A 16,614-nucleotide genomic window follows, 5' to 3' on the forward strand; every position below is an offset into this window, starting at 1 on the left:
CATTCAGTGTAATTTTTTTGCCGCTGCAGACAGTGACATTACCTGCGCTACATCTCCTGTACAATGTTTGCGCATCCTAAATATCTGTGACATTCAGTGTAATTTATTCTTAGCCGCTGGTGACAGTGACATTACCTGCACTACATCTCCTGTATAACGTTTGCGCATCCTAAATATCTGTGACATTCAGTGTAATTTATTTGCGCATACACTTACAAAACCTACGCTACTGTACGTGTGACATTCTTGCATATACACCATTTAATATGCTCAAGGCGAGCAGTAAGGGACGGGGAAGTAGCTGTACTGCTGATGGTGCATGCAGAGGCCATGGCCCTCAGCGCAGTGAAACTGTGCCTGCTGCCAGAGAAGAAACACACTCATCCACGATAACTAGCTTCATGTTCCAGTTTGCAGGGCGGCGCAGGACACCACTCTCGAAGTCAGACCAGTGCGACCAGGTGGTCGGTTGGATTGCAGCAGATAATGCTTCCAGTCGGTTAAGCACCACCCTGTCTTCCACAAAGTCCAGTCTCAGTAGCTAAGAGTCTGGTCAACAGAATCCTCACCCTGATCCTCCTTCCTCCCACCATGGAGAGTCTTTGCAAACAAGTGATCCCACTCTCGGATATTCCGAGGAGCTCTTTTCATCGCCATTCCTTGATTTGGTCCGCTTGAAGAGGGACTTAAGTAGATCTTGTGCACTGATTCCCAAACTCTTGAGCATTAATGTTGGGCGAGCATGCTCGGCCGAACACCAGTTTGGCTCAAGCATCGCTATGCTCGGCCGAATATTGCGTGTGTTTGAGCACTATGCTCGAGTCAGTGTATTTAAATTTAATTTTGCCTCTATTTCTGTTTCTGGCGGTATTTAATCTCACAACCTTCTACATTACAGCCAATAATGTTAACCACTACACTACAGAGCTGCATGGCCAGTTACTTAAAAAATAAAAATTAGCCTTCTGCTTCTTACTAGTAGTAAGTATTCCTATACAGCAGAAGTCTCATATTTTTTTTTTTTTTAGTAACTGGCCTTGCAGCTCTATAGTGTAATGGTTAACAGAAACTTATATATATTGTGACAACCACCCGCCAATCCCGTTGTACTATGCCACAGTTGCCATACAGGTCTCGTCCACTAGAGACTTCTGGAGGCGAATCCACTGTGAGCACAGTAGACGTTTAAGATTGGTTGGTGTGCCCATACATGATACAATCGCGATTGTATGTACAATCAGTAAAATAAAATTATCGATTTTGCGCGGGAAATCAACTTAATTTGCTGCCACCACTCTTCGTATTGAATTGGAGGCGAAGAGACTCCGGCTAGCTATTCCTAAAGGGAAGAAACGGTTATTTGCAACCTAGCTAACAAATCAACAATTTATAAAGATAAGACAATGTGGTAGTATGTCTCTTCTGAGGACAGAGTTCTTAGCATAGACCAAATAATCAGGTAACAAGGGCAAAACTGGAATGATTAAATCGTCAGTTTTATTATAAAAACTATACACAGAAATATACATTAAAACTGACAGGTAAATATACCTGCCAGTCGAACAGATTGGTTGAATAGAAATAAGTAAGAGATGAAATGGAATAGAATGTCTGTAAGTTCCAAATTACCGTGGTAGAGTCCAGTAAAAGATAAAGTCTTTGCAAGGAATAATCCAAGATGGTGCGGTGCCCGTGTCCAGCGGGCAGTTGTGATGTTATTCGACTTCAGATGGTAGATCAAGGACCCGGACCTGAGTGGGTCTCTGTGTTTTACCCACTCTGTGTTTTACCCACTCAGATAGAGAAAATCTGGCAGCATCCTTGCTTTGCCAGTTTCTCAGTACCCGTAGGTCAAATTAAGAAATAGAATTCATATTTATAATCAGTAGAACTTTACGAATCATCTGATGCCAAATATGACGGGAAGACAATACCGTGTGACTGAGAACCTTTATATCTCAAAGCGGGAATTTCCGATTTGCTTGCGGATTTCCTGGAAGGTGTGTTAGAATAACCCGAACAACCTCTGAAGAGATTGTTCATTTAGTATTTTTCTAACCCATGAAATATGAAGAAAATATGGGAAAAATATGAAATCTATAGATTGGAGGTGACTTTTAGGCCATCTTCCTTCTTGTACCAACCAGCTGTGTGATAATGATCTGTCATTATTCTCTGAAGTTTCTGATCAGGCTTAGGGTGTTAGGACCCCTGCTGTGCTGGGGCTGCTCAGACTATAGAGAGGGCACTTTTATGGGGTTTTGCCAAGACAATATCAGATTGATGGACATATAACCCGGCATTAGGTAAGGAAGAATCATTGGTAAGGATTTGCTAATTTACCTCAGCTCTGTGAGCTGTAACTGAAAGTTTTAACTCTTTGTGTGAATGAGAGGGCTCTTATGTGTTTTGTCATTTTAAAACAATATGCATTCGCGATTTATTCGTATTGCCGAGATCGCGAAGCATCACACATATGTTTAAATTAATTTTAGCCTCCATTTCTGACAGGATTCAAACTCACAACCTTCTACATTATAGCCGAGAAGGTTAACCACCAGGACTATAGAGCTGCATAGCCAGAAATACTTACTACTAGTAAATATTCCTATACAGCAGAAGTCCATTTTTTTTTTTTTTTTTTTTTTAAGTAACTATCCATGCAGCTCTACAGTGTAGTGGTTAAGATTCTTGGCTGTAATGTAGAAGGTTGTGAGTTTGAATCTCGCCAGAAACTTTTCAGAAATAGAGGCTAAATTAGATTTAAATACACTGGGTGTACACAAGCACTGACTCCATATATGGACATAGCTATATATGGAGTCAGAGTAGGGACTCCTAAGCCGAACTAGAGTCCCAACACACTCCCCTCTTCAGAGCAGGGGGTGCCTGCTTTAATGCTCGGGTTCTCCCATTGATTTCCATTGTGCTCGGGTGCTCTGGAGAGCACCCAAGCATTGGGAAGTGTTCTACTTGAGCACCAGAGCACACAAGCTCTTTGGTGCTCGACCACCACTATTGAGCATTCACAGTCAGAAGAAGATGACGGTGGGGAACGGCAATTAGTGTTTCACAGGGTGGATGATGATGATGAGACACAGTTGCCAATAAGTCAATGGCAATTAGTGTCTCAAGAGGATGAGACACAGTTGTCAATAAGTGAGGTTGTTGTTAGATCAACAAGTCAGGAGGATGACCAAAGTGAGGAAGTGGAAGAGGAGGTGGTGGACGATGAAATCACTGACCCAACCCGGGAAGGTGGCAAACCGAGTGAGGACAGCAGTACAGAGGGGGAGGGATCCACATCACCGCAACAGGCTGGAAGAGGCAGTGGGGTGGCAAAAGGGAGAAGGTGGGCCACACCAAACAGGCCTACAGCTGTTCCCCGGAGTACCCCCTTGTGGCAATCTCCCTTTCCAAGGGGTAGGTGTTCTGCAGTCTGGCGCTTTTTGGAGGAAAGTGCGGACGGTAAAATAATTGTCATTTGCAACCAGTGCCATACCAAAATGAGCAGGGGCGTGAACACTAGCAACCTCACCACCACCAGCAAGATCCGCCACATGGCATCAAAGCACCCTAATAGGTGGTTCCACAATCAGCGTCTGCGGGTCACACCACTGCCTTCTCTTCAGCTGTGTTATATGCTAGCCAATCCCCTGTCCAAGACGCAGGCCCGGATGCCTCCTGCCCTGCACCTGGACCTTCATAACACAATCAGCTAGCACATCCACTTCTGTGTCCCAGTGCAGCGTACAGATGTCCATACCCCAGGCCATTGAATGAAAGCGCAAATACCCAGCCACCCACCCACAGGCCATAGCACTAAATGCGCATATTTCCAAATTGCTGGCCCTGGAAATGTTTCCATTTAGGCTTGTGGACACTGAGCGTTTCCACAGCCTGATGGCGGCGGCCGTCCCTCATTACTCAGTCCCCAGCCTTCACTATTTTTCCTAGTGTGCTGTCCCCGCCTTACACCAGCATGTGTCCCATAACATCACCTGTGCCCTGACTACACTGTGCGCAGAATTATTAGGCAAATGAGTATTTTGACCACATCATCCTCTTTATGCATGTTGTCTTACTCCAAGCTGTATAGGCTCGAAAGCCTACTACCAATTAAGCATATTAGGTGATGTGCATCTCTGTAATGAGAAGGGGTGTGGTCTAATGACATCAACACCCTATATTAGGTGTGCATAATTATTAGGCAACTTCCTTTCCTTTGGCAAAATGGGTCAAAAGAAGGACTTGACAGGCTCAGAAAAAGCAAAAATAGTGAGATATCTTGCAGAGGGATGCAGCACTCTTAAAATTGCAAAGCTTCTGAAGCGTGATCATCGAACAATCAAGCGTTTCATTCAAAATAGTCAACAGGGTCGCAAGAAGCGTGTGGAAAAACCAAGGCGCAAAATAACTGCCCATGAACTGAGAAAAGTCAAGCGTGCAGCTGCCAAGATGGCACTTTCAAGATGGCACTGCCACCAGTTTGGCCATATTTCAGAGCTGCAACATGACTGGAGTGCCCAAAAGCACAAGGTGTGCAATACTCAGAGACATGGCCAAGGTAAGAAAGGCTGAAAGACGACCACCACTGAACAAGACACACAAGCTGAAACGTCAAGACTGGGCCAAGAAATATCTCAAGACTGATTTTTCTAAGGTTTTATGGACTGATGAAATGAGAGTGAGTCTTGATGGGCCAGATGGATGGGCCCATGGCTGGATTGGTAAAGGGCAGAGAGCTCCAGTCCGACTCAGACGCCAGCAAGGTGGAGGTGGAGTACTGGTTTGGGCTGGTATCATCAAAGATGAGCTTGTGGGGCCTTTTCGGGTTGAGGATGGAGTCAAGCTCAACTCCCAGTCCTACTGCCAGTTTCTGGAAGACACCTTCTTCAAGCAGTGGTACAGGAAGAAGTCTGCATCCTTCAAGAAAAACATGTTTTTCATGCAGGACAATGCTCCATCACATGCGTCCAAGTACTCCACAGCGTGGCTGGCAAGAAAGGGTATAAAAGAAGAAAATCTAATGACATGGCCTCCTTGTTCACCTGATCTGAACCCCATTGAGAACCTGTGGTCCATCATCAAATGTGAGATTTACAAGGAGGGAAAACAGTACACCTCTCTGAACAGTGTCTGGGAGGCTGTGGTTGCTGCTGCACGCAATGTTGATGGTGAACAGATCAAAACACTGACAGAATCCATGGATGGCAGGCTTTTGAGTGTCCTTGCAAAGAAAGGTGGCTATATTGGTCACTGATTTGTTTTTGTTTTGTTTTTGAATGTCAGAAATGTATATTTGTGAATGTTGAGATGTTATATTGGTTTCACTGGTAAAAATAAATAATAGAAATGGGTATATATTTGTTTTTTGTTAAGTTGCCTAATAATTATGCACAGTAATAGTCACCTGCACACACAGATATCCCCCTAAAATAGCTAAAACTAAAAACAAACTAAAAACTACTTCCAAAAGTATTCAGCTTTGATATTAATGAGTTTTTTGGGTTCATTGAGAACATGGTTGTTGTTCAATAATAAAATTAATCCTCAAAAATACAACTTGCCTAATAATTCTGCACTCCCTGTAACACAGAAATTGGTAAGGTCCACTTAACGACTGACAAATGGACAATGGCTTTCGGTTAGGGGCGCTACATTTCCCTGATGGCACACTGGGTGAACGTCGTGGAGGCCAGGAGCGAGTCGTTCCCTGGGAGGGCACAGTTGCTACCGACGCTAAGGATTGTGGGCCCTATGTCGATTAGGGTTTCCGCCAGCACCTACATAAGTGGCTGCAACCCCCCCTTTTCCTTCTCCACTTCCACCTCTGAATTCTCATCTTGCAGAGCAAGTCAGCCATCAGTCATTAGCTGGAAGCAGTGTAGCACTGCAGTGGGGAAGCTGCAACAGGCCGTGCTGAAACTAATTTGCTTAGGTGACAAACAGCAAACCGCCGCACAGTCATGGCAGGGTATAAGGGACCAGACTGAGCTGTGGCTCTCGCCACTCAACCTACAACCAGGCATGGTTGGGGCTGATAATGGCTGTAACTTGATGGTGGATTTGGAGCTCGGCAAGCTCACACACATACCATGCCTAGCCAACTTGTTAAACTTAGTGGTTCAGCGGTTTCTCAAAATCTACCCCAATTTGCCTGAGCTACTGGTGAAGGTGCGCCACATGTGTGCCTATTTCCGAAAGTTATCTACAGCTGTCGTCATTCTGGCAACGCTGCAGCAGCGCTTGCAATTGCCAGCTCACCGACTATTATGCAACGTGAGCACGCGCTGGAACTCCATGTTCGACATGTTGGCCAGGCTTTGTGAGCAGCAGAGGGCAGTAGTGGAATACCAGCTGCAACATGCTCATCGCCTTTCCAGTCAGCTTTCAGTCAGCGACGAGTGGGCATGGATGTCTGACCTCTGTGAGGTTTTACGCAACTTTGAAGAATCAACACAGATGGTGAGTGGCGATGCCGCTATTATCAGCGTAACATCCCACTTCTGTGTCTACTGAAACGCTCACTGCTCACAATGAAGGCGGACGCTTCGCATGTGGAAGAGGTGGAAAAGGGGGAAGACAATACACAGGGGGATAGCCAGACCACCCTCCATTCGTCTTCTTAGCGCGAAGTAGATGATGATGAGGAGCAGGAGACGGTTGCCTCCTCTACAGAGGGTAGTACCCATAGCAGGTTTATTCCATCTGTTCAGCATGTATGGGTCGAAGAGGAGGAAGAGGATGAGAAGATTGAAAGTCATCCTCCTGATGAGGACAGTGAAGTCTTGTTTGTTGGGACTCTGGCACACATGGCTGACTTTATGTTATGCTGCCTTTCCCGTGACCCTCGCGTTATATGCATTTTGGCAAACACCGATTACTGGTTGTTCACCCTTCCCCACCCCCGCTACAAAGAGAACTTCTCATCTCTCATTCCTGTGGTGGAGAGAACTAGCAAAATGGTGCAATACCAGAATTTCCTTGTGGAAAAATTGCTCCCAAAATTTCCAGCTGACAACATTGGAGGTAGAGTACGTAGTTCCTTGGGCAACCGAAGAGGGGAGAAGAGGGGAACACACAACAGTCCCAACAGAGGCAGGGCAACACTCTCCTAGGCCTGGGACAGTTTCATAGAACACAGCATACAATGCAACAGCACTCTGTAAACCAAATAAAGTACAAAAATTAATTATATTGCTTACGCTATGCTTATAAATTAGAGATGCTTGGCAAATCATTTTGTAAAAAATTATTTGAAACTGTGTGGCGCACGTCAAGCTGATCTCTGTAAGACGGGAACCTAACACTAAGTTCAACCTGTTAAAAATGACCTCCACTAAATCCATGGACTTCAAGTACTAACATGCATGCAGAGCAAACTAAGCTTTATGCTCATGCTAATTTAGAATGAGCCCATGAGGCAAACAGGCTAATCAGGAGTGCACGACCCAAAAGGAGAGTCAGCCACACCTCCAGCACAAAGGTCTGGGACAGTTTTATGACACCCTGCCAGCATCCTCACCTCAAGTTTTAAAAGATGGTGAAGGAGTACGTAGCAGACCATGTCAGCGTCCTCCGTGATCCCTCTGTGCCTTACAACTATTGGGTGTCCAAGCTGGACACGTGGCACAAACTGGCGCTCTACACCTTGGAGGTGCTGGCCTGCCCTGCCGCCAGCGTTTTGTCAGAGCGTGTATTTAGTGCTGCTGAGGGCATAATAACTGATAAGCGCATCTGCCTGTCAACTGAAAATGCTGACAGGTTGACTCTTATCAAAATGAACAAGGCTTGGATTGCCCCTGACTTCTCTACTCCACCAGAGGAAAGTGGCTAAACATAAAGGCACTTTAAATGTGGCTTTCATGGTGAATTGAATAGACTGTATTCCCATGAATCCCTTCCACCGCAAAAAAGGGTATGTGGTTCAATCTTCCTTTTCTCATCCTTCTCCTCCTCCTCCATCATATCAACATGCTTTTTAGGCTGCCCTCACTCCTAATGTTTTAGAGGATCACCAGCAGGCCCTTGCTCCTAATGTTTTTGAGGGTCACAAGCAGGCCATCAATTATTATTTTTCATGTGTGTGTATGATGCCCTCCTTTATTTGTAATAAACGGTGTATTGGAGTGCCGGTTCCTTGTAATTTTTGGCAGTCCTTTCACTTAGTGCATAGGCTTTATGAGTGTCCCACTACCTGAACAATTGCACCACAATGTGAATGAAGCCCTCCTTTATGTGATATACAGGTTGTATTGGAGTGCCTTGTCCTTGTAATGTTTGGCAGCACTTGCACTTTATATACAAGTAAATATACAGGAAAGAATGTTTCCTAACATTTTTTCCTCTAAAATCGATTTTATCTTTGGTTTTGTGCATATTATTGTCAGTCTGTAAAAGTGGCGTACTACTTGGACAACATCATTCCCAGCAGCGACCTGGGAGTCCAAGATGCATCCAGACATACTCCCTATGCTGTTCCCAAACCATTTCAGTGGTGTTTCCATCAATTTCTGACCTTTTCCTGTGAGCCACACACCCGACCCTCTTCAGAGCAAGGGGTGCCTTGTTTAATGCTCTGGTTCTTCCATTGACTTCCATTGTGCTCTGGTGCTCTGTAGAGCACCCGAGCATCCCAAAATGTTCTACTCGAGCATCAGAGCACCCAAGCACTTTGGTGCTCGATCAACACTAGTGGCATACCATTTTGCCAAAAATATGCAGAACTACCACATATTGTGAGCACCAACGGCCTTACCAAAGATCAGATTATAGCCTCTTCACTAATGTTCTTAAATGGGAATTCCTCTATGTGTTATTTTCTGTCTTAACCACTTTAATGCTGCTAAGAGATTTCCTCCTCTGAGCCATGAAGTATAAAAGCTTCCTAAGGGTCACATTATTTTACGGTAATTTGCTGAAAATTTCACTTAACTCTCAAAACCACAACATTCCAGTCGTGACCATTTGTAGAAATGGATAGATTTATATTGCATAACGGCAAATGCATTTATCTGTCAACTAACAATAAAGGCTGCTGTACGTGTTCACTTAATTCTGTTATCTTAATCCCTGATGGCCTCCTATTTCTCTACAGATGTTTGGTCACCACACTGTGCATACACGGTGTAACAGCTATGGATACCAGAAGTTATTCTATGCAGCACAGAAGCTGTCCATGATGATAACTAATGTTGAGCGAATCAAAGTATCCGAAATGGACTTCAATCCGAATTTCAGGAAAAATTTGATTTGCCATGAAGCCGGAGACCCTTATGCTTCATTGTAACAAATTAATTTTTGCTGAAATGGTGGCTGAAAAGAAAAAATTAAACTTTTTATTTATTTTTTTAACACCGGATTAACCCCTGAGGAGATAAATGTGAGTCTCAGATGCTGCGATCAGCATTGAACGTGGCATCTGAGGGGTTAAATGATGGGGGGGGGCAGCAAGATCACCATTCCCCATCATTGTGCCCACTCCATACAATGGAAAGCAATTTGTGACTAAGTAATTTGTAACAAATCGAATTTCTTGACTATGTTCCGCGAGGCTGCCAAATCAAATTTTTCAAAACTTTCCTCATCTCTAATAAAAACAGTAGGTAGATGGTATCTGGAGGACTACTAAGGATACGGAATTTACGTTGAAACTGAAGGTTGAGAAACTGCTATGGCACCAGCAGGTTTTTCATCCAAAGCCAGAAATGGATCCTATTCCTTTTAAATCCACTTCTGGCTATGGATGAAAAAACTACAGGAAAATCTGCTACAAACCCAACTCCAAACCTTCCCTCTATGTGTTTTCTGGAATATTTCTGAAAATGATTCTGCAAGACAGGATGTCACATCACTGAGTGAACATGACCACCATCTTTAAAGGGGTTGTCCCAAGAAAAATATTCTACAGTTTCCAAACCAGCACCTGGATCTGAAGAATTTTGTAATTGCATGTAATAAAAAATTGTGTATAGCTACTGAGTCATTCAATAAAATGTATCTGTATAGTGCCGCTTCATTTCTTATTTCTTTGATCTGCTCACTGAGATGGCCGCACATGCTCAGTTTCATCTTTCAACTACCTCCTGAGCTGTGATAGGTAGAGCATGGACACACACCCTGAGCTGCAGTAGAAAAGACACTTCCCTTGAGCTGTCAGCTTAATATACAGTACAGATCAAAAGTTTGGACACACCTTCTCATTCAAAGAGTTTTCTTTATTTTCATGACTATGAAAATTGTAGATTCACACTGAAGGCATCAAAACTATGAATTAACACATGTGGAATTATATACATAACAAACAAGTGTGAAACAACTGAAAAGATGTCATATTCTAGCTTCTTCAAAGTAGCCACCTTTTGCTTTGATTACTGCTTTGCACACTCTTGGCATTCACTTGATGAGCTTCAAGAGGTAGTCCCCTGAAATGGTTTTCACTTCACAGGTGTGCCCTGTCAGGTTTAATAAGTGGTGATTTCCTGCTATATAAATGGGGTTGGGACCATCAGTGGCGTTGAGGAGAAGTCAGGCTGATAGTCCAGGAGAAGACAGCTGATAGTCCTACTGTATAGACTGTTAGAATTTGTATTATGGCAAGAAAAAAGCAGCTAAGTAAAGAAAAATGAGTGGCCATCATTACTTTAAGAAATTAAGGTCAGTCAGTCAGCCGAAAAATTGGGAAAACTTTGAAAGTAAGGGCTATTTGACCATGAAGGAGAGTGATGGGGTGCTGCGCCAGATGACCTGGCCTCCACAGTCACCGGACCTGAACCCAATTGAGATGGTTTGGGGTGAGCTGGACCGCAGAGTGAAGGCAAAAGGGCCAACAAGTGCTAAGCATCTCTGGGAACTCCTTCAAGACTGTTGGAAGACCATTTCAGGGGACTACCTCTTGAAGCTCATCAGGAGAATGCCAAGAGTGTGCAAAGCAGTAATCAAAGCAAAATGTGGCTACTTTGATGAACCTAGAATATGACATATTTTCAGTTGTTTCACACTTGTTTGTTATGTATATAATTCAACATGTGTTAATTCATAGTTTTGATGCCTTCATAGTCATGAAAATAAGGAAAACTCTTTGAATGAGAAGGTGTGTCCAAACTTTTGGTCTGTACTGTAAGTCTAGCAGAGAAATGAATGGGGAGATCTCTGCATCCATGTGAGGTACAGGGCTGGTTCTAGCTTAGAAAGAGATTATCATGTACTATATTGTTCATGGGATAACCCCTTTAATGTCACTACTTACACGTATTACTTTCTGATAGGAATACACATCAGCTTAAAGCCATATTGAAGACACATGTGCTATATATGCAACTTATTTAGCTGCTCAATGGTCCTACGGCAAAGAGGGCCTCTGCTACCTTCAATAAATGATAGTGCTCCAACTGTCTATTAAAACACATATAGAAATACGCTTATATTAGTCGTATGCCTGGTGCTGATTGCAACGCAAAGGCCCTTTGCACCGTAATCTGCGACTTTTCCCTGTCCACGCCAAGTCTAAAAAAGTGGGCGTGGTGTGGGCAGAGAAGGGTACGGGCTAGTAGGCCCGTCTCATTTGCTATTTTCTAAGTCTGTTTTAGGTGTAGAAAATTGTCTAAATGTAAGACAGCTAGGACACTGTCTTACATTTAGAAGTGGAGGAGGATCCACTGAAGTGATGTAGAGGCCGGTGCCTCTTCATAACTTCGGTGGATCCACCACCAGCAAAGAGGCTTATTAAGATGGCGTCTAAAACTCTAGTCTTAACCCTTTCATGACTGGGCCCAAAAAAGGCCTGAATGTCCAGGCAACTTTTTGTGATTTTGTGCACGTGGTGGTTTCGTGACCATAGCTTTTTTATTTGTTTGACTACCAAAATCTTTATTTATTAATTTTTTTCTTGACACTTTATTGGAATTTTTTTTTTTTTTTTTTTTAACTTTTTTTTTTGGGAGGAAAAACTGATAATTATTATTAAAAAGTTTTTTTTTTAATTATAGCTTTTTATTTCTTAAATATTAAAAATATATATATATTTTTTTACTTATATGTTAATTTATTTTTGGCACATAATATGTGTCACAGACGTTCCTGCGACAGGTGGCAGGAGATCGGTGAGACTGGCAGCACGTGGTTTGATCTGACATGTTTTCCGTTTGGATCAAATGACGTCTGTGTTGTTTCTGGTGCTTGCCACACCTTCTTTCCCCAGGTGTGGCTATTATGGTCATTTATGTTTGGTGTCTTGTTTCCCTCCCACACCTAAATGTGACAATACATCCCCCAGGAGGTCATTAAAAGACCTCTAGAGGACACAGAATTTTATTTGATTTTTCACTTTTATTTTTCACTGTTTCCACTGTAACTGGTGCATCCACAAGAGCCCAGTTACAGGGGAAAACAGCCCCCTGTGGGGGCATGACACACAGGCAGAGATAATCAAGGTCTCCTTAGACCCTGCAGCTCTGCTCCTGCCCATGCTCCAGACACCCCTGGCGGTCACATGACCACTGGGACTATCAGAGGAAGTGGCTCTGCCGCTTCCTGCTCCCTCCACCATGCGCTCGTGCAGCGCTCTCCTGCTGGAACAGGAGAAGGCAGAAGCTATAATAAACCCCTCCTGTCTTCTCCTCAGGGTCCCTGTTGTGTCTGTCAGCCAGGACCCGACCTGCTCCTGCTAGATTGCAGGAGCAGGAGCTTTAATCCCAGCTCTGATAAGTGCTGGGATTAAAGCACTGTCTGCACATGTATATATGTGCTATCTGCCCGGGCGATGTGCAGATAGGATGTATATACACAGTGGGTAGTCGGGAAGGGGTTAATCTGCCCCATACTCTTTATATAGTCCACATGTGAGCTACACACTCACATACACACCAGATATGCACTACATACATTACACACATACAAGATACATATCCATATACTGTAATACTGTAATACACGCTACACACACTATATGAATGTTTAGTACCTGTGGACATAGTGAGACATATGAGCTATTATACATTTTCCATTAGCACAAGTGTGTGGTTGATGCAGTAGATGTCAACCCCTGAGGTCCATATCTACTGCAATAGGCTTACAACAGTCTTGTCAATAGTCTCACCACCACCCCACCACGACTGGGTACAGCTTGAAGCAGGGGATGCTATATGTGCCCTATACAGGCCAGCTAATGTTTCTGTGATTGGGAGACCTGGTTCAAAATGTCCAAATACCACTCCTCGCTTGCTCTCTCTGGGGCAAATTTACCGTTGAAAATGTTACAAAATGCTGGATCAAATTCAGATCTTCTGGCACTCATGCCAAGAGCCACACTTATTAAGCATCCTAATGGGATCCTGTCACTATGGAAATGCAGCGCACTCTTCAAACAGCAGTGTATAGAGCAGAAGGAGCTGAGCAAATTAATATATGGTTTATGGAAAAAGGGAAAATTGTATTTATTAAAACCTCATCTCTCTGTGCGTAGGAGCTTTTTTGGCAGCCCTACAGCTAAGCCTCTCTGCCTAGTCAAGCTGCCAATCACTGAGTAAGACTGCCCGCATGACTCCTAAGCATAGAAAAAGCAGAAGTTTTAATTAATAAATGATAAGTTTGATATGTTCAATAAAACTATATTACAATCTGCTCTTCTCATTCTGCTCTATAACACAGTGACTGCAGATTGCTCTGCAGGTTCTCTTTAAACACTTTTAGTACCTTATTCGACAAGTGGGAAGGGATCAGCAGTAAAGGGAACAGTGATGGTCAGTTCGCAGCGAACACATGCGGGCTGCCATCTTTAGTAAGGTAGACTCACCCGTCTGGCGATGCACAGGTAAACTGCCTGCTCCCTGTGACTGCGTTTGATTTCAGACCGGCTCCCGGCACAGGCACAGGTAAGGGCTTACCTGTGCATCGCCGGATGGGTTAGTCTACCTTACTGAAGATGGCAGCCCGCATGTGTTCGCTGGCGAACACTGCAAACTGACCATCACTGAAAGGGAATTCTGCTTGGCACAAAAGAGCATGGGAGAGGAAGTGAGAGACAGAAAGAGAGGTGACAATATTCCTTATAATACACATCTCAGCTGCTGTAGACAGCTGTCTGCTATTGATTCGCTGGGGAGAAACCCCCATCTTATACTAGGTGTGTGTCATTATGTACTGCAGTAGCTCAGGTATGAATTATGTTGTTTTGCAGAGGAGACACATCGTAATAGACACTGCAGCTGCTGAAGAACCTCTTTTATCAAAATAACAGGGTGTACTATATGTCAGTCATCAAGTGGTAGGCACACACAGAAAACAATATATTGTATGACAGGCTATTTGTGCAGGAACAGATATATAATGTCTAAGTACAGCTACTGGAGATGAGCAAAGCATTCAAAATTCCATTTGAATTTAGTTCAGTCAACCAATTTGATTCAGGCCCAAATCAATTCTACCTCAATTGAAAATGGCCTGAAAATTTGTGTATGACACTCTGGAAACATTCCCCCCACCACCCGTCTCTCTCGCACACACACACATTTGGTTCCAAAATCCATATGCAACTCTTTATTTAAATTAATAGCACATTGTAAGGGTGAACACATATTTTCAAATATTTATTTCTACTCAATGGGGCAGATTTAATTCAGTTTAAAATGTAGACAGTGTAAACTCAGACAGGCAGTTAGACAGCGTAAACTCAGGCAGGCAGTTAGACAGCGTAAACTCAGGCAGGCAGTTAGACAGCGTAAACTCAGGCAGGCAGTTAGACAGCGTAAACTCAGGCAGGCAGTTAGACAGCGTAAACTCAGGCAGGCAGTTAGACAGCGTAAACTCAGACAGACAGTTAGACAGCGTAAACTCAGGCAGGCAGTTAGACAGCGTAAACTCAGGCAGGCAGTTAGACAGCGTAAACTCAGGCAGGCAGTTAGACAGTGTAAACTCAGGCAGGCAGTTAGACAGTGTAAACTCAGGCAGGCAGTTAGACAGCGTAAACTCAGGCAGGCAGTTAGACAGCGTAAACTCAGACATGCAGTTAGACAGCATACATTCAGACAGGCAGTTAGACAGCGTAAACTCAGGCAGGTAGTTACACAGTGTAAACTCAGACAGGCAGTTAGACAGCGTAAATTAAGGAAGGCAGTTAGACAGCGTAAACTCAGGCAGGCAGTTAGACAGCATAAACTCAGACAAGCAATTAGACAGCATAAACTCAGACAGGCAGTTGCCCTAAACTCAGGGGGCCAGATCTATCATTACACTTACATCTTAATCCACATTTACATATGTCCAAAGTCACTTTTGGCTAAGTCAGATTTATTAATGGTCCTTTAATACTGTTATAAATGTGGTTTGACGGTAGCAGTTTATACTTCAGTAAGCGGCTTTACAAAAGTCGCACGTCTTTACGAAAAAGTTGCATGTTATATTAAAAAGTCGCATAAGATAAGCATGGTCCTCACTGGAGTGAACTTGCGCAATTTTTTGCGCATTTTTTGTGACTTTTTAACTAGTCGCAATAGTAAATCTGTCTAGAGATTCATTTACATAAGAAAACATACCCACTTTCAGAAAACTGGTGAGCATAGCGCAGAGCCAATAAAAGTCGCAAATTTGTGCGCAGTTTTAGCGATTGCGCAAAAATTTGTGACTTTTTCACTCCATTATTTTGACTTGAGCTAATGATAAATCTGGCCCACGGAGTCTAAAGATGCACCAACATTTACTAGTTTGGTTGATGCTAGACGAAAAATTTGATGCATAGCTAGGCACTTTTGTATAACTGTATATCAACTATGGATTGGCTTACTTTATGGCAATATTTTGGTGAAGTTTTGAAGCACATTGACCCCCTTCTGCTGAGCTCACTACTTTGGTGCATCTGCTTAAACAAGCCTAAAACTTGATGTTATGCGCCAAAAATGTGCCAAATTTCAGCACATTTTATGATAAGGTCTAGGCACCATCACATTTGTAAATTTGCCCAAATTACTCAACAAGCCTCCAACTCACATAAAAAAACACACAATTGTATTAATGTATAGTATGCAATAGCAATGAAAGTCTCTATTAAAAATGACATCGAAAGTCAGTACATACTTGAATGGATTCTGTGGTGCGTTGATGCTGCAGCTATGCGTCCCCATAGGGTTAAAAGGCAGAGGGTGAGAACCAAAACCCATTTGATGGATCTTTGTATCTCTCTTTTACTCATTCTGAAAAACAAGACATAAGAAAAAGGTTATATTTTATACCAATTTAATCCTACTTAATTACATATCTACCATCTGAAAATCACTCCTGATAAAACTGAAATTAAACACGTTTTCTATTCTTATGTAAATGAAGTTATTCATTGCATGATGAAAAGGTATGCAGCTTACTTTACTAACATAATATTACACCTGGAGATGAACAAATAATTTCTAAACAAATTGAATTTTACCAGAATTTTCCCCAAATTCTGGTCAAATCTAAATCAAATTTTTTGCCAATTCAATTCAGGGGAATTTCTCTAAATGGAGTAAGCCATTTTTTCGACCAGAAGACAGGAAAGTTGACGAAGGAGGCTCCCATTACACCAGATGCTGACCCAAAAAAAAAAAAAGTAGACCATTTTTAATAAAAAGCATAAAAAGTCCT

At 43.0% G+C, this 16,614-nt stretch overlaps 1 protein-coding gene across 1 annotated transcript in view; it reads right to left on the minus strand.

Moving 5' to 3' along the window:
* Positions 1-16,614, minus strand: part of TAFA3 (TAFA chemokine like family member 3) — a 554,701-nt gene that overhangs the window by 256,011 nt on the left and 282,076 nt on the right. The window contains exon 2 of the mRNA XM_040421839.1: positions 16,072-16,187. Within this exon, the coding sequence (XP_040277773.1) occupies positions 16,072-16,186 (115 nt within the window). The 5' untranslated portion in view covers position 16,187. The remainder of the gene's footprint in view (positions 1-16,071; positions 16,188-16,614) is intronic.

Source organism: Bufo bufo, chromosome 3 (genome assembly GCF_905171765.1).
Source record: "Bufo bufo chromosome 3, aBufBuf1.1, whole genome shotgun sequence".
NCBI lineage: Eukaryota > Metazoa > Chordata > Amphibia > Anura > Bufonidae > Bufo > Bufo bufo.